General features: G+C 44.5%; 1 protein-coding gene across 1 annotated transcript; it reads right to left on the reverse strand.

Moving 5' to 3' along the window:
* Window positions 1–180: 180 nt before the first annotated feature.
* On the reverse strand, window positions 181–27,699 carry LOC125717124 (collagen alpha-5(IV) chain-like). The gene is made up of 52 exons (XM_048990103.1): window positions 27,437–27,699; window positions 24,991–25,047; window positions 24,594–24,683; window positions 24,414–24,458; window positions 23,914–23,958; window positions 23,320–23,382; window positions 23,133–23,186; window positions 22,909–22,935; window positions 22,159–22,227; window positions 21,930–21,992; window positions 21,767–21,802; window positions 21,614–21,661; window positions 21,413–21,487; window positions 21,235–21,279; window positions 20,841–20,903; window positions 19,881–19,925; window positions 19,362–19,415; window positions 19,195–19,236; window positions 17,630–17,711; window positions 17,514–17,549; window positions 17,073–17,249; window positions 16,802–16,885; window positions 16,638–16,721; window positions 16,432–16,502; window positions 16,065–16,253; window positions 15,765–15,936; window positions 15,483–15,575; window positions 15,284–15,391; window positions 15,074–15,168; window positions 14,773–14,923; window positions 14,284–14,391; window positions 11,551–11,628; window positions 11,341–11,427; window positions 9,862–9,984; window positions 9,695–9,790; window positions 9,044–9,133; window positions 8,836–8,975; window positions 8,303–8,429; window positions 8,081–8,161; window positions 7,792–7,890; window positions 7,403–7,450; window positions 6,343–6,525; window positions 5,539–5,669; window positions 5,057–5,129; window positions 4,836–4,910; window positions 3,191–3,301; window positions 2,692–2,787; window positions 2,365–2,577; window positions 2,046–2,223; window positions 1,521–1,635; window positions 1,256–1,428; window positions 181–500 (listed from the first exon to the last, which is right to left on the reverse strand). The coding sequence occupies exons 1-52, from the start codon at window positions 27,524–27,526 to the stop codon at window positions 401–403; spliced, it is 4,878 nt and encodes a 1,625-aa protein (XP_048846060.1). The 5' UTR covers window positions 27,527–27,699; the 3' UTR covers window positions 181–400.

Genomic DNA, 27,699 nt, shown 5'->3' on the forward strand with positions numbered 1-27,699 from the left:
CTAATATGTTTGCTGGCTCTGTGGCCTGATATTTGGGGGCAGTGAGGCTGGATCTGGGGTGGGGGTATGTCCCCTACTTGGCCGTTCATGCCAGTGCCGTCTTTCTGCCTGTACTCTGTCATCGGGAAAACAGCTTATTATTATGAAACTAAGTCATAAATTACAAAACCTCTAACAGCATTCAGTTTAACTGCTTTATTTTGAATATCAAAATAAAAATTTCTATATGAATAAATCAATAAAACATAAATGTTTTCAGTAGTGACTAGCATAAAATGACTAAAGTGCAATCTAATAGTAAAATTATATTTTGAACTCTTTTAGGTAGGCCATCAGCATCTATCAGCACGGTAGGATCTTCTCCTTGTATGTGATTGGCTCGTCCAGTGGTTCAGTCTCTTCATGTGACAAGGTGATGAACAGGCTGTTTCCTGCAGACGTTACAGCGGCTAATGATGTTCTTCAGGAAAGGCTCCTTGAGTGTCTGAGACTCTGGTTTCCTGTAGGAGGACACACAGTGCTGTTTCGGTATCTGTCAGTGCTACCAGCTAACACACCTCCATGATATACCCCTAACTGAAAGCAACATCAAGTACAGTATTATTACCTGGGATATTTGGTTGGAAATTCACTTTACTCGTTTACCGTACAGTACCTTGCAAAAGTCTTATGCAGCCAAAGAAACTGATGTTTAAATGATCTTCATGTTGGTGTAAAACTATCCTTATACGCCTGTCAAAGTGTGTTAGCGTAACCATTTCAAAACATCTGTTAAAATCACCCCAGTATTTGCAGCCACCATCCAATGCAGTCATGTATATCCTGACTCGACAACCAGCACACCTCGCATAGCTAATCAATATCTCATTGACTTTTTAACTAATTTAATTAATGAATTGAACTGGAGGTGAAGTTGAATAGATACATGGAATGGCTGCAGTGCCCCTGAGGAGAGGTTTGGGAACTGAAGCGATGTTCATCTAGCCATCCAACAAGACAGAACAAATTCTTACTAGTTTTTATAGTGTTATTTTCAGTTTGCATATCTTCTAATGCTAAATTGAATTTTTTTTTCTGAGCATAAGCACAGTGCTTAACCAGATAAATGGATTCAAATATTTCTTTTGACTGCCTAAGACTTTTGCACAGTACTGTATATGCAGGCTAATACCTAAAATCAGTTTAACTAATAAATATTGTGCAGCATAGAGGGAGGGTTCAGACAACACTGAAGAGAATCGGCAATTTTATTTACTTGAACATGTGGGAGGGGTCAAGAGAGGCCAGCCAATAGCTGGAGGAGTCGGTGTCGTAGGCACAGGTCCCGCGTCCATGGCACTCGATGAAGGGGACCCTACGAAATTGCTCCAGACAGGACCCAGCGGAGCCCAGAGGCTGGCCAGAACCTTCTGCTCCTGCAGCAGTTTGCTGTGGGCATGATGAGGAGAAAGGCAGGTGAACCAAATCCACATGGTGTTAGTTCCTACTCAGCAGCCCATCCAAATGGTCTCATTTCCTACCATAGCGAAGGAGTACCCAGTCCACAGGGAGAGCCAGCCGGGCGGACATTCTGGGATGCAAGTGTTTTGGCTGTGGACAGTCATGACATATGTGCTGGATTCACAAACCGAGCACCTGAAAAGCAAACAACACAACTAGTCCAGGCAATCCCTATATAAGCCATCCCATACCATCCAGTGTGCTAAGACTGCGAGGTCTTCATCAGGGGCATTGTGCAAACCAAATTTGTGAGTAGGCACCATTTCAAAACCACACAAAAGACAGGAATAATGAGGGGTGGGGGAGGGGATTAAGAGATGCGATATTATGGAGGAAACTCGCTTATTGGCCAGATTATCCTGACTGCAAGTTTATTGCAAGTTTAATGATGTGTTGTCCACATCAATATAGGCACATTATTGGTTAACTGAATAATACGTTACATTTTTACAAAATATTGGCACGTGCCTACCTAAATTGATTGGCAAAACGCCACTGGTCTTCATGGTGGCCAGAAGGTCTGTGAGGGCAGTGTTTGCCTTTACCTGCTAATGAATCTGCTCAGCAGGTCGCCTGAAATGGGCTCCCTGTTTTTGGGCGTGACCTCATCGGTGGACAGCCAATAGGAGTGGTCATTGCGGGAGGCATACTGACAGGTCTTGTTTATGTCACAGAAGAGGAAGGGCATGGGGGAGAAACGAGGAAGGCAGCTTCCCATGGTTCCTGAAGGTCAGCAGCATATAGAGACATCATGAGTTTGAGACTCTAGAGTTAAGGATACTTTTGTGTATCTTAATGAGTGTTTAGGACATGTCTACATTCGTGTTCATGTCTGATAATCATGTCCGTGTGTGTGAGCCATACCCAGATCTTGGCCGTGGCCTTGTTCATTGGTGTTGATGAAGAGCAGAGAGTACCCAGAACTGAGGGCTGTGGTGCCTGAGGGGCAACTTGGTATCTGCAACCCCTGGCTATGCCTTGTGAAGAGGAAGCTGTTACCAGTAGCACTGAAACTGCCACCCCCAGGGGGGCCTGGCCTGCCCTTTTGTCCTGGGGGCCCTGGATACCCTTGTGGCCCTGTAGTGAGGGTGGAGGGAGATGAGAGGGTAGTAACACTATTAGTTGGAGTCTGATTAGGTCAGGGGCCTCATAGGTCAGATGTATGTAGGTATGACTTTGGTTCCACCCCACCTGGTGGGCCTGGAAACCCCTTTTCTCCTTTACGCCCAGCAATGCCTGGTAGACCTGGGTCCCCGAAACCACGTGGGCCTTCGGGGCCAGGATGACCTAAGAATTCAAGTAGCACCCAAGTCAAATTCTCATGTTTCAAAGTTTTACTGTCATTTGTACATACAGCCCCTTGAGCTTTTTACCTATCTTCTTTCTTCAGACTGTTTCCAATAAATACCAGAGAACAAGATCGAACAATAAAAAAAATCCAAAATAACAGCACTGCAGACAAGCTCCCCTCATCTGAATGTAGGGGTAGGATCGGGGAATAAAGTATCACAGTGCATTAGACTTGTTGAGGGGTCTAATTTTCTATAAAAACTATTCCTGAATTGTGCTCTTAGTGCTGAACACCTTATACCATCATCTTCCAGATGGGAGGGGGGAGGAAAGCGACTGGAGTCCTGCCTGAGGATAACAGTACCAAAGGAGAAGTTAAATATGCCATCAAAAGTAAGACCTGGAGGTCCAGGTGATCCTGGTGAGCCTGGGAAACCGAAAGGTCCTGGATCTCCAGGGCGTCCCAATGGCCCTGGATCCCCTCCGATCCCCATAGGGCACGGATCTGAGCCTATCAGAGGATACAGCCTGGTTAATGTTCAGAGGACACAGTCTGGTTAATGTTCAGTGGATACAGTCTGGTTAATGTTCAGTGGACACAGTCTGGTTAATGTTCAGTGGATACAGTCTGGTTAATGTTCAGTGGATACAGGCTGGTTAATGTTCAGAGGACACAGTCTGGTTAATGTTCAGTGGATATAGTCTGATTAATTTTCAGAGGATACGGTCTGGTTAATGTTCAGTGGATACAGTCTGGTTAATGTTCAGTGGATACAGGCTGGTTAATGTTCAGAGGACACAGTCTGGTTAATGTTCAGAGGACACAGTCTGGTTAATGTTCAGTGGATACAGGCTGGTTAATGTTCAGAGGACACAGTCTGGTTAATGTTCAGTGGATATAGTCTGATTAATTTTCAGAGGATACGGTCTGGTTAATGTTCAGTGGATACAGTCTGGTTAATGTTCAGTGGATACAGGCTGGTTAATGTTCAGAGGACACAGTCTGGTTAATGTTCAGTGGATACAGGCTGGTTAATGTTCAGAGGATACAGTCTGGTTAATGTTCAGAGGACACAGTCTGGTTAATGTTCAGTGGATACAGGCTGGTTAATGTTCAGAGGATACAGTCTGGTTCAGAAGATACCGTCTAGTTAATGTTCAGTGGATACAGTCTGGTTAATGTTCAGTGGATACAGTCTGGTTAATGTTCAGTGGATACAGTCTGGTTAATGTTCAGAGGACACAGTCTGGTTAATGTTCAGTGGATACAGTCTGGTTAATGTTCAGTGGATACAGGCTGGTTAATGTTCAGAGGACACAGTCTGGCTAATGTTTAGTGGATACAGTCTGGTTCAGAGGATACCATCTGGTTAATGTTCATGTTAATGTCTGGTTAATATTTAGTGGATATAGTCTGGTTAATGCTCAGTGGATACAGTCTGGTTAATGTTCAGTGGGTACAGTCTGGTTAATGTTCAGTGGTTGCATAGTCATTCTGGCACAGTTGCTCCATAGCTACACACCAGTTTTCTGCAAGATGATGTCTGCAGTTTCATTAGGATTGTTTTAGATGTGACACTGGAAAAATGCGAGGGCAAATATTCCTGTTTAAAAAAATGCTGAATTTGAATTGTTTACTACAGGAATTCTTTACTTAAGGGAATGCAACAATTAATATACATGAAAATAACTAACCACTATTTGACCACTTTTTAAATTAATCACCATTAAAGGTATGAAATTATTATTAAATTAATCACTATTACAATTAACATAAATACTGATGTTGAAATAACTTAGACTGATTGTGACTTGACATGACTTGCTTGAATAACGTCTCTGACTTGCCTTGATTTGCTTATTCTAAAAAGCATGACTTGAGACTTGAGTCTTGACTGGAAGCTTTAAGAATGAATGGGACTTTTTTTGTAACTTGTGTACATGTCACTTATATGGCCATGTCTGCTCCATCCCCTACACCACAGTAGTGTTCAGTGCACTACAGTGTTCACTTCTGGATGCTACGTTCTACTGAATGGTCCTACCTGGCGGTCCTGGTGGGCCGTTTGGCCCTGGCTCTCCTTTTCGACCAGAATAAGCACCTGTCTCTCCTGTGTCACCTGAAGCAGTGCAACAGTTTTTTATGTTATGTTTGCTATTAACTGCAACTGCAATAACCTACAACATCGTATGTTTTCACCATGATATTATAACAACAGCCAAACCAAAGAGCCCAGCAGTGAAGGTGTCCAGCATGTTTTTGTACCGGCTGGTCCGCGGGCGCCAGGAAATCCTTGATCACCTCTCGAACCCTTTTCCCCTGGGAATCCCGGAGGTCCCTGAGGGTCCGTACTTTCATTACCATGATGAGCCGACAAGCCAAAACATAATGACCACTATCCCATAAAAATGGTGCATGTCAAGGTCTACGATATGTTAGACAGTAATCTTACATTCGGTACTTGTAGTTTACATGTTGATCGCAGAAGAAATGGGCAGAGATAAAGATTTGAGTGACTTTGACAAGGACCAAATCATTATGGCCAGACTGGGTTTGAGAATCTGTGAAACAGCAAGGCTTGTAGGGAGCTCGTGGTCGACCATGGAGATCATAATGTTCCAACTCATCAGTATATATAGAGTATATATGCACATATATTATGTGCACATACACACTGAACATTTCCGCATGATTATTATAATATATGTATATGAAGGTGTCCCACAGTGTTCCGTCATGTCACTCACCAGTCTGCCTGGATGACCTGCGTCTCCCCGACTTCCAGGAAGCCCCTTAGAACCCGGGAGTCCTGACTCCCCTTTGTCTCCTTTATTTCCAGGAAATGGTGGACCTGGGGGTCCCCGAGGGCCTGAGGGACCTGTAGTCCGAGAGATATACAGTACCAGTCAAAAGTTTGGACATGCTAAGCTGCCTAAAATGGAGAGTGATAGAGTGTCGCTTCACATGATCTGGTCACCTGACCTAAACAGAGTAGAAATGGTTTTGGAGGCCTTAAAGGAAAAGCAGCCAATGAATGTTCAGCATATATGGGACCTCCTTCAGGACAGCTGGGAGACGGGCGTACAGGAGACAGTAGGGTCAGCCTGTCCCTGGAGCAATCAAGGTTAAGGACTTTGATCAAGGTCCCAATAATGGGATCACTCTGACGACCCAGGGATTTGAACTGGCAACCTTCTGGCAACCGTCCCAACCAATAGAGTACCCCCCCAACAAATAATATTTTTTTTCATCCATCCATCCATCCATTCATTTTCCAAACCGCTTATCCTACTGGGTCGGGGGGGTCCGGAGCCTATCCCGGAAGCAATGGGCACGAGGCAATATTTTTTTTCATATATGTTATATATAGTTTTGATGTCTTTATTCTGAAATGTAGACTACTACAAATAAACTTTTCTAGGTGTCCAAACTTTTGACTGGTACTGTAGGTAAATACAAAAATATGTGCAAATTTACAACACAAGCGAGTACTAAAGAGGTGCAGATGTGCAAGTAGACAGGTAAGGAACCAGCTGAGTGTATCTTCTTACCTGGCCTTCCAGGGTTGCCATTTTGACCTGGTTCTCCTTTCCCTCCAGGGATACAGATACCATCAGGCCCAGGGGAACCTGGTGGTCCACTTAGTCCATTTGGACCCGGGGGCCCAGGATCCCCATGGCACCCTGGAGATCCAAAGCTCGGAGGACCAGGTGGTCCTGGTTCCCCTGGTTCACCTGGAGAGGAAAGTTACAACTAGTCAGCCAGGGAAGCTCACAGACCTCCTGCCTCTTCCTAGTGCACCTCATATAGGAGTCAGACAGGAGACTGATAGTGTGGCCTGAATTGACTTGAGAACATTGGACAGTCCAGTTAGCTGAAGCAGAAGCCTGGACTCCATAGAACTGCAGCTCCTACCCCACAAAGCACTGCCACTCGGATTCATGCATTGATTACCTCCCACATTGATTACTGTAATTCTCTCATATCTTGTCTTCCACATGAGCTTATTCACAAACTGAAGCTTTTGCAGAATTCAACTCCTCCCAGTGGGATATGCCTGGAACACCTCACCAGGGAGGCGTCCAGGAGGCATCATAACCAGATGCCTGAGCCACCTCATCTGGCTCCTCTCTATGTGGAGGAGCAGCGGCTATACTGAGTCTCTCCCGAATGACTGAGCTCCTCACCCTATCTCTAAGGGAGAGTCCAGTCACCCTGAGGAGGAAACTCATTTCGGCCACTTGTATTGTATTGTAAGTGGAGGAGTTTAAGTATCTGTGTTATCTGTTCGTGGTTTTATTTTTTATCTGCCTGTAATGATTTTACTGCTACTCAGTGGTGCTACTAAAGATTTTGGCCCCATGAAAGCATATTATACTGGGCTCCCAACCCAGATGAATCAGATTATGATCCAAATTTTTTAGGGCCACAGCCACTCAGGGGCCCCTGGAATCATCGTAACTGTCCCCCGCTTAACGGCGCCCCTGCTACTACTTATTGCTTTTGGACAGTGACCTTGATTAACCTGAAAGGCACCTATAAATAAAATGCATTATTATTATTATAACAGAAATCCACTTTTACCATCTGCCTTCATGAGCTGCTACTTGCCTGGCTTTCCTGGGGGCCCTGACCCCCATATACCACGGAAACCTGTGCCTGTGGGGAGAGCACAGAGTAAGACAGACGCTTTTAGCTACACAGCCTGGAGCTTCAGCGGTGCTGGAGGTTTGCCTTTGCTGCTTTTGACTTCTCTTTTGACCGAGGCAACACAACAGCGTGTTTGATGGAAACATCAGCTTACTCTCCAGGTAAAGATTCAACATAGTATTCGATTGTCTATTCAGTCACATCCGTTGCTCACGGAGCATATCGATGTTCACTTAAGCTACTTAAAATTTGAAATTATAGGAACCTTGATGATAGTCCTGCCTTGGATGGCCGCTGTGACCACTTTTCCATAGTTCTCAGGACAGGAATTAAAGTTACCCGTGTCTTACCTGTGTCTCCTTTTGGTCCCGAAGGACCTGGTATCCCGTCACGTCCCTGACTTCCCTTCATTCCAGGAGGGCCTGGGACTCCAGGAATGCCAGGTTGTCCTTGATCATGATGCAAAGTTTAGACAGACTGTCAGCCTGCTATGTTTTACCTCATTCCTGCAGATCCCATTATTGGAATGTACCTTAATGATGCATCAGCCATATATAGAGCTAGATATTAAAAATGATATTAATGGTGTCATTGCTTATATTTAGTGATAAATAATAACACAGTTGGAAGTTTGCCAACCTGAAGATTCATATTGCCCTGGAGGTCCTGGAGGACCAGTAGGACCATCTGAGCCATTTTGTCCAAGGAGGCCTGGCAATCCTGCACAGAGGGTGGGATTTAGGGAGGACCTTAAGTGATCTTGACAGCTCCTCTCATGCTGTTTGTTATATGCAGGATTATAGGATTTAGACCATTATTAGAACTTTGTCTCAGCAGTAAACAAACAGTAAGGAAGGGAACCTTTGTCTCCAGCTGGTCCCACATTCCCTGCATCTCCAGGTCTCCCTGGAACTCCAGGAGGTCCTGGGCTCCCAGCATTTCCCTTGGATCCCTTGGTTCCTGAGGCACTGGGGAGTCCCGGCTCTCCCTTTCCAGCAAAAGTGGGGTGTGTTGGGGGAGGGGTGAACCACATCATTCTCATCAACATCAATGCTATTATCATTACAAACATTGTCACTGGGATCATTAACATCATCTCCACTATCAGTATCATTACCACCACAGCGATGATGAAGATTGAGGGTGCTGATTATAAATCATAACCATAAATAACATAATCATCATGGCTAATATTGTTACTATCATCATCACCACCACAATCATCCTGGCTGTCACAGATCACAGTCAAATTCTGAACAGGGTTTGGAGTTGCTCAGACTAGTTTGGTCTTGCTGTTATTGATGATTGTGTTTAGTGTCTGTGTTTTATCTTCTTACCTACCTGTTCATCTTAATGTTTATAGCTTTGGCAATCAGTCTTGAAGGTCGGTATACCTTTGGTCCACGTGGTCCTGCTGGACCAGGTCTTGCATAGCCAGGTTCTCCTCTGTCTCCTTTTGCACCTGGTGCGCCAGGTTCCCCCGATGGACCAGGATACCCAGGGTTCCCTGCCCCCCCCTTCATGCCTGGTGGACCTGGGAGATGGGGTTCCTGTAAGCATGAGGTATATGTTTGTGTGTGGGTGTGTGTGTGTGACACTCACCTGGTACGCCCATATAGCCTGGAGCTCCAGAGGGACCCAAACTGCCTGGACTTCCCGGAACTCCTTTGGCACCTGGATCACCTCTGAGTCCTGAATACATGCATACCCAATACAGTCAACTTTTATCCACACACAGGTTTCAATATCATTGTAGGGGCTTGACACTGACTCTTAATTCCAAAAAAAAATCACATGTCATTGCTGTCCACTTTATGACGTTTTACTATAGTAACCTACCAAGTTCTTGGAATACAGCGAACAGGGAGACGAGGCTCAAACTAACCATTGGGAAACATGTTAAGAAAATCACGTAATTCTGCGTTCCCTGATAACAATCCTCATAAGTCCATTGAAAACATTAAACCGTTCACTTATGGTTGAGTACGGATGTTTTAGTAATGGATGTGCAAAGATGTTGATGTTTTAGAAGACTGGTTAACGTTAAACAGGACATTTTTCTTAATAGAAACATTCAAAGGAAATCTGTATTTTGGGGTTTGCAATTGTTGTGAAGACAGAGGGGAAAGCATCTTCATACACACAGAAACAGACAGACACACACACACATTAATAAACACAGTCTCACAAACACACATGCATTCAGTTAACATTATCTGTTTATGTGTGAACTTTGGGGGGAGGGGGGCATACCTGGAGACATTCTTCCTGGAGCCCCATCCTTTCCTTTTGGTCCTTGCATCCCTGGTATTCCTGGATCCCCCATTGGTCCAATAGCATCCACAGGCCCTTCAGAAATCCAAAACTCAGCATACAACACATCGACACAAAGACCACACCCATAGTCTTTACATTCTGACCTGGAGGTCCAGTGTCCCCTGGGGGCCCAGTGGATGGACGACCTGGGGGTCCAGGAGAACCAGGATCCCCATCTGGGCCAGCTGCACCATTGGAGCCTTCGTGACCATTTAAGCCTGAAGATCCTGTCAAGAATAACAAACTTCACAATCATCATAATTTCCTGTGTATAAATGAATATACAGTAATGTGCAAAGGTCTTTGGGAGTCACAGAAAATTATGTTTAAATGATCTTCAAGACTAGGATACTATGTATGTCCAAGCATGACAGCTTAGCCATTTCAAAACCTCTACAAAAGTTACCTCAGTATTTGCAGCAAGCATCTTTTGCCTCAAGCTTTAGGGCACCATACTATGATTGGCTAATAAATATCTCATTCAGTTATTTAACTGATTAAGTTGATTAATTAAGAGAACTGTTGGAAAAACTGAACAAATATACGGAACGGCTGAAAGGCCCCTGAAGAGAATTTTAGGAACTAAAGTGGCGTTCATCTAGCAGTAACTTTTTTTTTGTGTTTCTGTTAACTTGAATAAGTTCTAGTGCTAAATCGTGATGCATTCCCAGACCTACCCTGGATAATCAAGACCACAGATAGTAGCGAATCATCCACGCACCCATATACACTAATATCTCGACCCACGAACTTAATTCGTTCGAGAACTTAATAATTTATGTTATTAATGAAGTACTGTAATTTTACGAATAGACTGTTAAAAACCATCACAATATTTATCAATCACTGAAAGATACCGCTATAGCAGAACGTTCTCTCTCTCTCTCTCTCTCTCTCTCTATTTTTTTTCTTTTTTCAGATATTTGACCTCTGAAGAGTAGGCTCTGGACCCCCTGCGACCCAGTAGGATAAGCGGTTTGGAAAATGGATGGATGGATGGTTCGTAACCTGATTTGTTCGGGAACAGGACTGTTCGTGGGCCGAGGTACCATTGTTTGCCATGATTTTCATATGCATAGATATGCTAAAGTTTATTTGATAAATCACGCACAGCAAGACATTTCCAACATTAAATACAGTAATGATAGAGTACATTGTACATTATTTTACAGTACTGTGCTGTCTCCATTGAAAGATATTACAAGGTAATTCTCAAGAGATGATAAAGTGAAAAATGTATAAAGGGATGACAGAGCAATTAAAATAATGTTTTTATAACCCTCAAAGGACAAAGGAACAATGAAAGAACATACCATAATACATTATATATTTTTTTTCTGGACTGCAGTAAATTGCGGATAACAGACACCACGGATGCGGGGGGACTACTGTACATACAGAGGCTAAAGAAGGAGGGACTGGTGTGATACTTGTAATTGTACTTGTAATACTGGGGTGGGAATAGAGCAGGGTGGCCAATCTTATCCACAAAGGGCCGGTGTGTGTGCGGGTTTTTGGGGTAACCTTTAGGTCAGCTGTTCAAACCCAGGTGCACATACACCACCCCTGGAATAGAGCCATACCTTTTGGCCCAGGTGCTCCTTTTGGCCCAGGTTGACCATCTGGCCCATAGCTTGGTGTCCCCGGTGGACCCGGTTCTCCACTGCAGCCTGTGGATCAAGGTTCAGTCCTCCAGGATTACAAACTAAACACAGCCTTCACAATCCCCTGAAATCCAGGCTAGGTATTCAGTAACATGTTGAACTAATCTGGTGTTTCTGATTGGAAGTTACCTGTACGCCCAGGTAGACCGTCAAGCCCTCTGAACCCATTCAAGCCTGGGGGTCCTGGGTTCCCGGGCATGGAGGGGCCTGGAGGTCCAGCAAGCCCTGGGGGACCTGGCTGTCTAGTGCTAGAAGGACCTGGATCTCCTTTCAGCCCCTTCAACCCTTTTTGACCTTCATCATCAGAGACAGACAGAGCATGGCTACCGTCACTGTTATAATGGCTAAATTATGCACTTCATGCTGGTTCACAATAACCCTGAAAACCTGACTTGGGGCCTGTTTCAGAAAGCAGGATTTTTTTGCTTAGCCAGATAACTTTTCAGATTTAAGGTAGTGAATGAAGGTAAGTGAACAGAGATAAAGTTTATTTAATCTGGGGTACCTTAAATTCAACAAGTTATCCAGCTAAACAAGAAATCCTGCTTTCTGAGACTGGCCCCAGGAACAGATATGATTAGAAGTTGGAGGATGAGAAATTTTAATTTTCCTGAAGATGACAGCAACATATAGCCAAGTCAAGTTTATCTATACAGCACAATTTAGATGCAAGGCAATTCAAAGTACTTTACCCAGGAACAGGGATAGACTAAAATATAAGTCATTAAAATCACATTAAAAGAACAATAAAAACAAAAGTCTAACATCCAAGGCAAACAAATAGTTATATAGTTAAAAAGAAGGTACAGTGGCAATGTATGAATAAACTCCTGCTGATTTAATTTATTGAAAAACTGCAGGAAACAGTAACATTTAACTGCAACTTTATTGTATAGATTATATATGTAAATGAGTTTGAGAGAGATCATAGGTATAGTGTGTTTAATGGAGCACAGGTGTGTGTTTGTGTATGACTGTTAGAATCGTGACAAATACGGTCAATGGCTTTACTGGGGCTTTGGGTGGGGATGCTGTAAAGCGCTTTGAGACAATGTAATGTTGCGGTAAAGCACTATACAAAAGTAAATCAGTTGTTGTTACAGTATGTTTGTGTGTGGAGGGCAGGGGGTGGTGGGCAGCAGAAAGGTATTTTGAGGAATGGGTGCCTTTGAGGAGAGGATTGCAGACATTTCACTATCTGAAAGGTAGAGATGTTCATGGGAAATACACTATATGGACAAAAGTATTGGGACACACCTTAATCAGAGAATTCAGTTGTTTCATTCAGACCCATTGTGACAGGTATATAAAATCCGGCACCTAGCCATGCAGTCAGGTTTACAAATATTTGCGAAAGAATGGATCATACTGAAGAGCTCAGTGAATTCATACATGGTACTGTTAATAAGTTAGTTAAAAAATTTCCTCTCTGCTAGATATTCCACTGTCAATTGTAAATGGTAATATTGCAAAGTGGAAGCGTTTAAGAACAACAGAAGCTCAACCACGAACTGGCAGGCCACATAAAGTAACAGAGCTGGGTCACCGAGTGCCGAGGTGCATAGTGTGTAAAAGTCACCAACGTTCTGCTGACTCAGTAACTGCAGAGTTCCAAACTTCCTCTGGCATTAACCCCAGCACAAAAACTGTTAGCTGGGAGCTTCATTGAATGGGCTTCCATGGCCGAGCAACTGCATGCAAGCCTCATGTCACCCAGCAGAATGCCACATGTTAGATGGAGTGATGTACAGCACACTGCTACTGGACTCTGAAGCAGGGACGGATTATGGGTTGTGTGGGCCCCTGGGCAAAACGTTCGCGAGAGCCCCCCCCCCCCCACCACCACCACCAGCAGCACCACCACCACAACCACCACAATTCAAGGGCCCTTGGCAGCCAAACGCCCTCCCTATAGGGTCAGGAACCCTTGTAGGCAGAGGATCAAAGAATGTAGGCCCTCTAAAATAGACAAACGAAAATACATTGTTGATAAGCGTTGCAAATTGTTTTGGGCTAGGGGCCCCATGGGCCCCCTGCACCCCAAGGGCCCCTGGGCAGCGGCCCCGCTGGCCCGGAACGTAATCCGTCCCTGCTCTGAAGCAGTGGAAACATGTTCTTATGAGTGACGAATCACAGTTCTCTGTCTGGCAGTATGATGGGCGAGTCTGGGTTTGGCAGATGCCAAGAGAGCGTGACCTATCTGATTGAATTGTGCCAACTGTAAAGTTTTGTGGAGGAGGGCTAATGGTATGGGACTGTTTTTCTTTGATTGGGCCCCTTAGTTCCAGTGATGGGGACTCTTAATGCTTGAGCATACCAAGACATTTTGGACAATTTTATGTTTCCATCTTTGTGGGAACAGTTTGGGGAAGGAAGGCTCTTTTCAGATCCAGCATGACGATGCCCCAGGACACAAAGCAATGTCCATAAAGACACAGTTTAATGTGGAAGATCTTGACTGTCCTGCACAGAACCCAGACCCTTGGGATGAACTACAGTGAGCCAGGCCTTCACATCCAATATCAGTGCCTGACCTCACAAATGTTCTGGACGAAAGGGCAAAAATTCCCACAGACACTCGAAAAACCTTGTGGAGTGTCGAAAACCCAGAAGAGTGGCAGCTGTTACAGCTCCATATTGAGGCCTATGGATTTAGAATGCAATGTCATGTAGGTCATGGCCGGGTGTCACGATGCTTTTGTTCATATTATGTACCGCAACAGTTTTTGCATGCAGTTGTTCATTGTTCACTGTACTGGCAGCCAGTTCTTATCTAATAATGGCATAAAAGATGCAACATGGCAAGATGCTTAGTATGCTATTGCCATGAGGATTATGCACTAACAGGTATAGTTCACATACCTGGGTGGCCAGGCATTCCCATCAGTCCTGGAGAACCATCCTTCCCTGGTAGACCACCCTGCCATGGAGGCCCTGGCATACCCTGCAGCCCAACGGAGCCTTTCACCCCTGGAGAGTCATAGAAAAACAGGAAATCATCACCTGTGTCTGTGTGTCTGCGTGTGTGGTCCAGGTATACATTACATTGTGGGGACCAAATATCCCCAAAATGTGATTGCAAACCTGCCATTTTGACATTGTGGGGACCATTTTTCAGGTCCCCACAAAGATTTGTGAATGCAATCAAAAAATTAGAAATGCCAAAAGTCTTGTATTTTTTTTGGTTACTCATGGTTACGGTTAGGACTGGGTAGGGATTAAAGTCATGTTGGCACTAGAGTTTCCCCCATAGAAATGAATGGAGAGTCCCCACAAAGATATAATTACAAACCTGTGTGTGTGTGTGTGTGTGTGTGTGTGTGTGTAAATGGGTATATGAGTGAACGTTACCTTTCACCCCCTGTGATCCTGCATGTCCTGGGGCTCCAGCAGGTCCAGTCAAGCCCAGAAGGCCAACATCACCTGAGGGCCCTATATCCCCATTGCTGCCAGCTGGTCCCTGGGGGCCTGGCCAACCTGGGAGTCCATACCCTATATCACCCTAGGGAGAGATCCCACCCATGGTTAACCCTACATTATCCTGGGAAGAGATCCCACTCAGGGTTAACCCTACATCATCCTGGGGAGACATCCCACCCATGGTTAACCCTAAATCACAGAATAGTATAGCTTTTGAGGGATACATGCAAACCTTTGACCCTGGAGGCCCTTGATGGCCGGGAGCTCCTGGTTGTCCCGGTAAGCCAATTCTTGAAATGCCCGGCTTACCAGGTGTGCCTTCCTCACCTGCATGTAGAAACAGGAGGTTAGTGAGTCGGTCCCCAGACATTAACCCAAAGATGATGAGATTAGGTGCTAGCCTATCTGTGAATCACTGCAATATGTGTGATGTCATTCTTACCTTTTACTCCTGGGACCCCAGGATATTGTACTGATAACATTCTTCCCTTTTCCCCCTTAGTGCCAGGTAGCCCTGGATCTCCAAGGGGACCCCAGTTCCCTTGGGCTCCTGTGATGTCATGGACAATTCAATCCAGTTTTTGTGTGTCTTTCTAAGAGATCACGCACTACAACAGTTATACCTCCATTCCCTCATTCACCTGGTAAACCAGGCATTCCGGGTAGACCTTTGAAGCCTGGAGGACCTGGATATCCTTGGCTGATGTTCATTCTCTTTGGTTCTCCTTTCACTCCTAAACAGAAAGTAGTATTAGCACCGGGTTCATGTGACATTAGACGCTGGTGCCTAATTAAGGTGGAGGTGTGACTGACTTACTAGGTGTGTTACATAAATTTTTCTTTCTATTTTACATATGTACTGTCTTAGTTGGGCTGTTGTCAGGATGGAGATGTTCACAGGTGGAGCTGATGGTCATTCTTACCTGGCACTCCAGGTAGTCCTGGAGGACCATCTACCCCTGAACTTCCATTCTGCCCTGGATAACCTTGCGGTCCAACCCCTGGGGGACCAAAATCCCCTTCCTTTCCCATTGGTCCATGAGTGCCAGGCCTTCCTGGAAGGCCCCGCTGCCCCTTCATACCCGGCCATGTGACCTGCAAACACACATATATCATGCTGCCTTGTAATTACCCTATGGTTTTATACAACAATATTATGTTGGGAGACATTTGTATGTTGGATCATACAGAATCACTTTTTGAATATTTATAGGGTTATTTACCAAGTTACCCTTGGGCCCTGGCAGACCCTTGCCCCCTGGTTGACCTGGTACCCCCTGTTTGCCATGTAGCCCACGCGTTCCTGGGGGTCCTGGAAGTCCTCTGTCCCCTTTCAGTCCAAATCCAGGTTCAACGTCGTCATCTCCCTTACATCCCTGTCGGCCTGGATAACCCATAATCCCCTGCGGGCCCTGAGATGAGTACAGAGATAATGGCAGAGGAGCCACGTCTGAACCGTTTTATTGTTCTTGACATGAAAGCTAAGTGGTAAATGCTAGATGGATGTGTGGTTCCAGAAAGCATACTGTTTAAGAATGAAGTTGTCTGGCAGAAGAACCATGGACTAACCACTATCTCAGGTGTGGTTACCTGCAGTCCGTTGGACCCTGGGACTCCCTTAACTCCTTTATCTCCCTTTAGTCCTAGATGACCATTCATTCCTGGAGAAACATAGACAGTTCTGGGTCCAGAACTCAATCACTAAATGTGTAGTTGGAATCAGTGTTATTTTTGCCTTATTTTGCTGGAAATTGAATGTAAAAGTAGCTAAAAAAAACAAACAAAAAAAAAGTTACCTGGAAGTCCAGCAGGGCCTGGAGCTCCCTGAAGGCCAAATATCCTTGTATTTAAATCACATCTGCATGGTTCACCAACCTGTCCTATACAGCAAAATGGAACCATCCAGTTTTACTCTTATTAGTGACACAATAAAACATCATACATACTGTAAGACACAAACCTGGTGATCCTGAGTCTCCTGGCATTCCTGGCAGACCGATCATACCCTTCATCCCTGGGGGTCCTTGTTGGCCATTCTGGAAGCCTTTGCAACAGAAGTGTCCACCATTAAGATGAGTTGTTACAAGCAAAGATAACTGTTTGACTATCCCTAATGACCCGGTTGCCAATTATGTTTGCCTATGATATGGGTAATAGATTGTTTATTGATGAGTAAGACACCATCATCCACTTATTTATATAAGACGGAGAGTATCATGCTCAATGGCTACCAGTATATTCGACAAGCCCTGGTTGGCCGGGATCTCCTAGTTCTCCAGGTGTTCCTGGATCTCCATCTCTCCCTGGAGTGCCTTGAATGGGGACACCAGGTTCACCCTTATCTCCTTTGGGGCCCAGCGTGCCTGGAGGCCCAGGTGCACCTGGAGGGCCTGGAACAGAACGTAGACCTGCAAAAAGATATGGAGAAAACATTGGTGTACACCTTTCTCTCTGAAAACCCCAAAGACATATACGAATTCATATCTTGGATCACAAATGTGTTTCATCTTTACTTTATAAAATACAGGTCCTTTGACCTGAATGCCTCTCAGGGCACAGATGGGTCGATACTTTATAGGTTCATACATATGTGTTTATGTGAACGTACGAGAGTGCTATTTATAAAAGTGAATGCATATTTCTTTGATCTAACAGATTTGTGATCATAGTACCAGGGAGTCCTGGAGATCCAGGCGAGCCAATGCGACCTGAAACATAAGGCAAACTCCTCATGCCCAAGTTCTTCAGGTGTGGCAGACAGGCATGGAGAGGAGTCCATTAATAATACCTGGGCTGCCAGGAAGGCCTTGCTGACCTGGTGCACCAGGCAATCCGTGCTGACCTTTGAGGGCTCTGTCAAGTACTACCTTCTGTTTAAGCAGAGATCGAAGGGTAAAGCTTTACATTAACTGCACCTTAAAAATGTCTTTATAATGCATTCATAGAACATTCAGTGCACCTCCATAATGCATTGACAGACCATGCATAAATGGCATGTAACATCTTAACATAGCTTAATAGCTTTAATATACATTAATAAGAAACATTACATGTTTATATGATTTTACTGTTGAGGTGGCATGGTGGCATGGTGATGAGCACTGTTGCCTCACACCACTGGGTTCAGGGGTCTATGTTGCATGTTCTCCCCATCATGTCATGGGGTTTTCTCCCCTACAGTCAAATTGCCCAATTGCCCATGGATGTGTGTGTGTGCGTATCCGGTGATGGGTTAGAGCCCCTTGCCCTGTGTCCGTGGCCCCTGGGATAGGCTCTGGACAGTACTTGCAGATAATGTGATCCTGTTGGCATCACTGGGCTGTGGCTTTCAGCATACACTGCCACGGTTTGCAGCTGAGTGTGAGGCAGCCGAATCTGAGACAATGGTTCTTGACCGGCAAATGGTGGATTGCCCTCTCCTAGTGGGGGGTGTGGTACTGCCTCAAGCGGAGGAGTTTAAGTATCTCAGGATACTTAAATTTACCAGTTGAGCTACGTTCCTACCCTCACCTATGGTCATGAGCGCTCTGTAGTGACCGAAAGAATGAGATCGCGGATACAAGCGGCCAAAATGAGTGTCCTCTGAGGGTGACTGGGCTTTAGAGATAGGGGTGAGGAGCTCGGACATTTGGGAGGGGCAGTAGAGCCCCTGCTTCTCCACATCGAAAGGAGCCAGTTGAGGTTCAGGTATCTATCTAGGTTGCCTCCTGGACGGCTCCCTGGGGAGGTCAACCGGGAGGAGGTCCCGGGGCAGACAAAGTCACGCTGGAGAGATTATATCTCTCGGCTGGCCGGGGAACGCAGTGGTATTCCCCTGGAGAAGTTGGAGAAGATGGCTGGTGAGAGAGAGTTCTGGGCATCCCTGCTTAGATTGCTGCCCCCGTTACCCAATCACAGATATGCAGCAGAAAGTGGATGGATGGATGAGGAGAGGTAAGGAGAATGTACTCATTTCAGCTTGTTGCCGCATCCACCACATGACAAGCCACCTAAGGCACGAGAACGTCGGCGCAGCCATACGGCAGGCAGTATCTCAGCACCACACTAGTTCAAATGGACCATTTTTTTCCGGTGACTGACGTACCAATCCTGCCACCAACCCCCAAGTTTTTCCTTGGTGTAGATTAACGTCATACCCAGGATGGATGGATGGATGGATGGATGGATACATCATCATATATACCGCTTGAACAGTAAATAAGCATCTCTTTGGGATTATGTCACTGTTGCTCTCCAAACCTGGCAACATCGAGCTGACCCTTCTGCAGTAGAGGTGAGTCAGGTATGACTTGGTTTCTGAATGCCAGTGGAGAAGTGCCATTACGGCAGTGCAGCTGCAGTGGTACTACTCACATCGCCAGGGGCACCTCTTGGGCCCTGATTGCCTTTCTGCCCCTGTAGGCTCACAGAGGGACAGTGTTATACACAAACTCAAACACACAGAGTGTGAGCACAAGGCAGCAGGATGGGCAGCCTTGCATCAGACACATCAAAGAGAATAAGTCGCAGCGAGCCCTGACCTTCAGGCCTGATTCCCCTGGGAATCCTTGAAAGCCACGATCTCCTTTGCTTCCCTACAGGACCACAATGAACACAATCAGTTCCATTTCAATGGAAAACTGAAACACTCCAGTGACGTGTAGCTGACCGGACTGTTAGCTCACTGAGGTTACCGACTGGGGCTGACAGCTCTGTGTAGTGACTGACAGCTCTGTGTAGTGACTGACAGCTCTGTGTGCTGACTGTCAGCTCTTTCTTGTGACTGACAGCTCTGTGTAGTGACTGACAGCTCTGTGTGCTGACTGACAGCTCTGTGTAGTGACTGACAGCTCTGTGTGCTGACTGTCAGCGCTTTCATGTGACTGACAGCTCTGTGATGTGACTGACAGTCATGTGAGGTGACTAACAGGACTGAACTCTCAGTGAGGTGACTGACAGCCCTATGAGGAGACCTTTATAGGTTAATGAATCTTGTCTCCTCCTAAGCCATATTTAATCTTGTAATGGTTGTAGGCCAAACATCACCAAGCATGTATTACCAGGTCACCAGAAGTTCCAGGGCTGCCATCCTTCCCGGGTTTTCCCTGTAGAAGAAGTTGCACTTCAAGTATGAAGTTCTCTACGAGCATGAAGTTCGTGGTGACATACTGAGTGGCCTCCCACACCTCGCTCAGCCTAGAGCCTCAGCTGACTCAGCAAGTTGGGCCTTTGTGTCTGTGTGAGTCTCTCACCCGCCCAAAATGCTTCCGGGATGCTGAATTAATGGCTGACTCTGTGCTTTAACCCAAAGTTTCTCTCTCACCTTGTACACAGTACTATGCAACAATCTTAGGCAGTCAAAGTAAATGATCTTCATGTTGGTATAACACTCAGATGTCATGCCTGACAGAGTGCGGCTGCTTGAAACCTCTCCTAAAGTCACGGATGTGCACTAACCATGCAATAAACTGATGTATTTTTTGACTCAACTGTTACCCAACCTTGTTTGGCTAATCGATACCTCACTGAGACATTTAACTAAATTAAATTAATTAACTGAACTGGTGGTGAAATTTAACAAGCACATGCAATGGCTGCAGTGCCCCTGAGGAGAGGTTTAGGGACCAAAGTGTTCTTCTATCCATCCAAGAAGACATGAGAGACTTTTTGGAGAACAGAAGACATTCTTACTAGTTTTTTATTGTGTTACTGTTAATTTGCAGATGTCCTAATGTTAATAGCATTTGCATATATTTTGCATATATTTGCATAAATATTTAGTTTTTAAATAATTTGAGGTAATACACAATGACCACCCAGATAAATAGCTTTAAACATTTTGACTGCCTAAGACCTAAGCACAGTACTGTATATGTGGATATGTTTCAAAGCAGAGCAAGATGGCATCGGTAAGAAGAACGATTCCAATGTACCTGTACTTGCAAATGGCAAGTAAAGCACTACTTCGTTTTGCATACTTTTCCATGCATGCATCTCATCTTGTTCATAGGCAAATGTACCTCAGTTCCTGGTTCCCCCTCGTCCCCTTTTGTGCCCTTATGTCCTGCATTTCCCGGACGACCCTACGAAAGTGAAACAGGCAGCACTTCAAAAGGTAAACATACATACCGTCGTGCAGCATGTTCACGTTGGTGAACTGCAAACACTTGCTGAAGTCTTCCATGTGACGATTATCATCATTTATGCAGTTTATTCCAGTTTATAAACACTTTATACAGAACTGCGTTATGCGTTAGACATGTGCATTTTGTATATCTATCAAAAAATATTTGCAGATATCGTGGTTTGTCATGTCAGGGGTATAAAAAGATTAAGCACTGAAGCACAAGTACTTAATGATTGATAGCTTGGGTCTGAAATATTCTGCAGCTTTAATATTCCAAATGTACTTACAGGTGACCCTGGATCGCCCTTTTCACCTATATCACCCGGGTCCCCCTGCGATGACAGAGGTCAGAGAAGGTCAATCTGTAGAAACCACTCCCACTATGAATTAACTCCACCCACACTAATCTAATCATTCCCACTCTCCCTGTGTTTCACCGGGCCTTGCAGCCATAGGTCTTCATACCTGTAGGTATTCGAAGCCTGTTGCATACAGTTTAATTCCTTTCCTTCCAGGAATTCCTGGAGGTCCCGGTTCCCCCTGTAAAATGGAACCATAGGAAGTGATGCGTAGCGCAGTCCAGCCTGGTCCATAACCAAGGTGGTACAGGACTGGGCAGGGACTCCAATTGCCTCCCTGGCTCAAATCTCAGCTGTCATTTTCCACCTTTTGGCCTCGAGGTCCTGTGATACCCGAGCTTCTTCCTTCCAGACCCTGAACAGAGACAAAGAGGTTAGACATCTCACAGACAGTCACGTCCCCACATCTTTATGCAGAAACTATATACCGGATCAGCAGAGTCAGTGCTAGTAAGCTTACCTTTACTCCTGGGGCACCAGGCAGCCCCCCTGGTCCCTGTAATACAGAGATAGAGTATAGCATCAAGCACGCCATCACCTTCTGTCACACTGACGGTTCATCTAAGGCTGGGAGCATGTTTTGTGTTGCATGGCATAAACTACTGTGTCTGATCAGCACTCACGATTATGCCCATCGGCCCTGAGGGTCCAGGGAGTCCAGGAGCCCCCGGTGGTCCTGTTTGACCCTGAAAACCAGGCCAGAGGGTTTGTCTGAAACTACTTGACCGGATAAGTTTTCTTTTCATAGAATAACAGGTGGATATGAGAAAGCAGATGAGCTGGAGGTGAGAAAATGGGTGAGACAGCACCAGGAGGGATGCCTTGGATTACAGGAGTTAAAGCTGTCCTCACCTTAGCACCGTAACTACCTGGAGCGCCACGCTGACCTTTATCTTCAAAGGAGGATAAGTAGGAGTCTCCCTGTAGGGACATCCGGCGAGAAAATGCACACTTACGCACACCTGTATCTGTGGGAAGCCTACTGACTCCAATTGTACTTCGATTACGAAACCGCAAACCTCAAAAACGTAAAAAACGGACAAGTATCCAAGAAAGCTCATCAAAAATATCCAGCCTAAATACATCCACACGCACAGTCACAAAGACATGGTCACAAATACACAGCTCAGGTCACAGTCACAAAGACATGGTCACAAATACACAGCTCAGGTCACAGTCACAAAGACATGGTCACAAATACACAGCTCAGGTCACAGTCACAAAGACATGGTCACAAATACACAGCTCAGGTCACAGTCACAAAGACATGGTCACAAATACACAGCTCAGGTCACAGTCACAAAGACATGGTCACAAATACACAGCTCATGTCACAGTCACAAAGACATGGTCACAAATACACAGCTCATGTCACAGTCACAAAGACATGGTCACAAATACACAGCTCAGGTCACAGTCACAAAGACATGGTCACAAATACACAGCTCATGTCACAGTCACAAAGACATGGTTACAAATACACAGCTCAGGTCACAGTCACTTTAAAAAGCATGAAACATTTGTCTTATACTCTGTTCCCCTAGTGAGGATACGGAGTTGAAAGATGGATGGATGGATGGATTATTGTTTTCAGGAACCGACCTTGGGACCCAGTTGCCCTGGACGACCCTTAAAAAGCACAATGGTGGGAATTAACGTGGTAAACATTTCAACATTATGTACTGTAATGCAGTTAACACACCCTGTAATCTTAGCACCAAGGTTATGTTTTCTGAATGAACATGTTTACCTGAACCTCCATCTACACCAAAGAGGAATACAAAGAACAGTGAGAGCTGGATAGAAAGGTTCAATATAGGTCTTACAGGCACTCCGTCACGGCCAGGATCCCCATGAGGTCCTGGATGGCCTCTTTCCCCCTGGAGACACATTTCTATTACTGCATGAATGCATATATTCCCAGTTCTCTTACTGTGTGTAGATGAATGCCTTTGAGGTACAGTAGCTCCCGCAGGCTATCAGGATGCACAAAGTGTGATGCACCGTTCCTACCTTCATGCCGTCACAACCTGGGGTGCCTGGTTCTCCAGGGAGACCCTGTACTCCTGGAAAACCCTACAATCAAACATATTGTCATTATGTCAAATAATAATAATAGTAATAAGAAGAAGAAGAAGAAGAAGAGGAAGAGGAGGAAGAGGAAGGACACAAGAACAAAGTCCAGTGCAAGTCTGCATCATCGACATTAAAAACATAGAAAAGCAAGATAATTAAAAAAAATCTTGTTTCTTTGAATTAATCATCTTAAACAAAATAGGGGGGTGTTGGTTGCAAAGAAAATATTTTGGATATTCTTAAATGAGAATAGAAGAAATTAAATCACCATAAAACTGACAAATTTTTATAACACTAAAGAGAAAAGGTGACAAGCAGGTGCTGCTCTGTGAGCATCTGTGAGTGTATATATATATATATATGCTGGCGTTAAAGAATGTTAAAGGCATGATGGCTGAAGCTCTTGGGACGTTGTGTCTTCTCAGCACCCCCTAGTGTTCAGCCACAGGTACATTCATTGAATGACAGCAACGTTAAAGCTTCTACGGCAGGAAGTGCACATATTATGAAGAAACAGCAGGAGGTTCTTACTGGCAGTCCTGGAGTCCCCATATGTCCTGGATCTCCATTCATTCCCTGAGATAGAACAATAACCTCATAATAAATGGTGGCAAATAGGAAGGACATTTCGCCAAATAAGACACCAAAAATCCTGCTTCTGGACCTTCCAGAGTCAGATGCACATTGGGAACTTAATATCCCTTTATCTGGTACCAGGAACAGACAAGGGCCACAAAATAACCAAATCTACTAGTCATCAAGCTGCTGTTATGTATGCTGTTACGACAGGTTTTATTTGGCTCTCCATCCATCCATCCATCCATCCATCCATTCATCCATCCATCCATCCATCCATCCATCCATCCATCCATCCATCCATCAATGGATGCAGGGGATTTGGTTGTTTGTGTTGCTATTCATCTGCTTAAGGCATTGATTACTGCCCACTGTATATACTGGTGATAAATATTAAACAAAGTATATTAACTGAATAACCAGGCCACATATGTGGCCAGTGACATTAATCTCACCCTGCTTCCTTTGGGTCCTTGATCTCCAGGCTGACCGATGTGGCCCTAGAGTGAAGCCAACAACCAAGTGGGTGCCATAGATTCCGGGGTTTGTATCACATTATACACCAAAGCTGTAGATATGTACATTGTGATATGATACATGTAAACAGATAGTGCTCATATGACATGGTTTAATACCTTTAGGCCGGGTGGTCCTGGGTGGCCTTCTTTACCTGGAAAACCAACCAAACCAGGAGGGCCCTCGAAACCGGGGTATCCTGTCTCACCCTACGTGGACAGAGACAGGTCAGCTCCCCATTCATTCTCTGAAGATCTTAGAAGGGTATGTCTCCAAAAGGGGAGACATCTGTGAATAGATGTAATGCTTACAAATCAGAATAAGAAAATTGGCCTGATGGTGACATGAAATAGGATGATTCTGACCCCAGTTAAGGAAACATTCTAACTGGCATTTGAGACCCAATTAAGTACAATTTTTTCAGAATGTTATATCTGTGTATCAGTATTTCCATAACCTGCAGTTATTGTTAAGCAGCAGGGTGCAGTCACATGCACGATCATAATCTTTCCCTACCTTGCTGCCTTTGACTTGGTCACAGTGACATCTGGTCTTCCCTTTACACACACAAACCTAGAAACACGTCAATACAATATTTCAGAAAAGCAGACGATCTCCACCCACATGAGACCTTTTGGTTTTTAGATAAAGCAGTCTGTTTTGAGAAGTGCTGTTCAGAAATGCCGTGGGAATGAACACCGGGAGTCACAACCTTTCCCAAACATACTTGATAATGATTGAGAGAACAGCCTGCTTCAGCTAAGCCACTCGGAGAATTTCCGAATGCAGCGTGGAACTGGTTAGGAGACAAATATACCGAACAGTCCCATAAACCATTTAGAACCACCAAAACTATCCCCAAGGCAGGTTTAGACAGTCGAATCACTTAAGGAACCAGTCCAGACCACGTCCTGAATTTACCCCAGCAATAGTTGAAAACAAAAGAATTGTTCGATCTTCTTCACAGTAATGAGGCACTCTGTGATTACATCTGTGCTTCAAGTCTGAAGGTGTACATAGAACATATTAGATCAGAAAAAGTCAATCTGTGCATGCAAAGACATACTGTACTGTGCAACAGACTTAGCCAATCGAAGAAAATGTTTAAGGCTATGTATCAGGGTAGTAAGTGTATAGTTGCTCATTTAAAAAAAAAAAAAACATTTGAGCATATAGAAATTAACAGTAACACAAAAATAAATAAATAAATAAAATAAACCACAATTTCTTCTGTTATTCAAACTGTTACTGACACGTCATTGGACAGCTAGAGGAACATGATTCAGTTCCCAAACCTCTCCTCAGGGGCATCTCAGCTATTCCATGCATTCTCTCAATTTCACCATCGAAATTTGAATGAACCTAATTAGTTAAATAACTCAATGAGCTATTGATTAAAAATACAAGGTCGGATGGTGGCCGAGTCAAAAAATACATCAGTATATTGGATGGTCGCTGGAAACCCTGGGTTGACTTTACGAGAGGTTCTGAAATGATTAAGCTGACACACTTGACAAACAGATAATACCACTGACTTTTTCCACAATATTGTGTTACATGCTGGCAGGATCAGTCTTGTCAGCTTTGTAGAAATGTGGAAGAACTCTGAAGACTAGAATTAGAACCAGAATAGACCTGGTCAGACAGTGAAGCTATAGCGTTCGGCACTGAATCCGAGTCACATGATTTCTTGCCTGTCAAACAGATATTGCTTCAGAGTGCAAAATCCTTAGCATTGTTCCTTGTACTGCACTGTTTATATGAATATTTCTTAACAGATGTCATGGAGTCAAATTTCCCTCTTATATTGATGTGCAGCACTGTACAAAAGAAAATTTTGTTCAAATGATGTGTAGAGCTATAAAATAGTCCGTCAAATAGTGCCAGCTTAGTAATATCAATACCTCTTCTAAAAGCACCACTGAATTTGCATCAACCATCTAATACACCCATACATTTTTTTGACTTGCCCACTAACACACCTCCTATGGATGGATAATCGATACCTCATTGACTTTCGCTGACTAATTAAATTAATGAATTAAGTGAGCTTGGGGTGAAATTTAACAAGTACATGGAATGGCTGGGGTGCCCCTGAGGGGAGGTTTGGGAACTGAAGCGATGTTCATCTAGTCATCCAATAAGGCGTCAGTATCCTTTTGGAAAACAGGAGATATTTCTATTAGCTTTTATTGTGTTACTTTTACTTTGCATGTGCTCTAATGTTAAATTGATTTCCTGAGCAAATATATTTACTACCCAGATAAACAGCATTAAACATTTTCTTTCACGGCCCAGGACTTTTGCATAGTACTTTACTTTTATAGCATTTTTTGACAGGCTGCTTCCAGGCTCAAAATTTCTAAGACCACAGTGCACAAGAAAAATGTGAAACAGGAGACACTGGGAACAACCAGAAAGCAGGCAGGTAGAGGGCAGAAGCAACTTTCTAATGCCAGAAATGACCAGCAACTTATCCAACAGTGCCTCATGAATCAGAGCGTGACGTCAAGTGACCTTCAAAAGGAATGGGAAAGATTAAGTGCAGGTGTGAAGTGCACTGCTAGGACTGTGTGTAACAGGGCTCCTACACCAGACCAATCCAGTTATGTTCCAGATTTTTTGAGGTCAACCTAATATTCCCCACTTTTATCTTACCCCGCATTCTGTGTAGGTATGACACATAACTGGATGCTGTGTAATTTACTTATAAGTAAATAAATCATTTACTAAATAAAACATTTTTTTAAAGTCTATTATTAAAAAATATAATACAACCGGTATGGTTTTACTCATCTGCATTTGTAGACTTCGTATTTTAATAGTAGGCCTATAACCACTTATGGAAATGCCGAGCCTTATCCCATACTACAATGATTTCAGAAACATGACACGAGCAGAAGAAAAAGAAGCCGATCATGATCTGTGCCGAAAGCATTGTCAACTGAGCCATGATGCTTACATCCTTCGCCGTAACGTCCCATAAAACTCCCAGGATCAGCAAATGCGTCGCCCTCCGACTCGCTGTCATGCACCGGATCCAGCGGGTCATCGCTGCTCCGTAACCGGGGTCTCACGCGGTCAGAGACTGACCTGCAAACCTAAGTAGCTTTTAAGAGTAAATTGACGGCAACAGATGCAGAGATGCTCTCCCAGGTCCCACAAGCGGCCCACTGTGCGATGCGAAGAGGTGTCTGTCGTTTAGTGGGAATCTGGGAAACTGCA

This window comes from Brienomyrus brachyistius, chromosome 21 (assembly GCF_023856365.1).
Source record: "Brienomyrus brachyistius isolate T26 chromosome 21, BBRACH_0.4, whole genome shotgun sequence".
NCBI lineage: Eukaryota > Metazoa > Chordata > Actinopteri > Osteoglossiformes > Mormyridae > Brienomyrus > Brienomyrus brachyistius.

Coding starts and splice junctions, on each gene's coding strand:
- LOC125717124 (XM_048990103.1), bottom strand. CDS start 27,526: ATGACCCGCTGGATCCGGTGCATGACAGCGAGTCGGAGGGCGACGCAT. Junction 25,048..27,436: donor GGGACGTTACGGCGAAGGAT/GTAAGCATCATG, acceptor ACGTGTTTCTAG/GTTTGTGTGTGTAAAGGGAA. Junction 21,662..21,766: donor CTGGTGCCCCAGGAGTAAAG/GTAAGCTTACTA, acceptor GTCTCTGTTCAG/GGTCTGGAAGGAAGAAGCTC.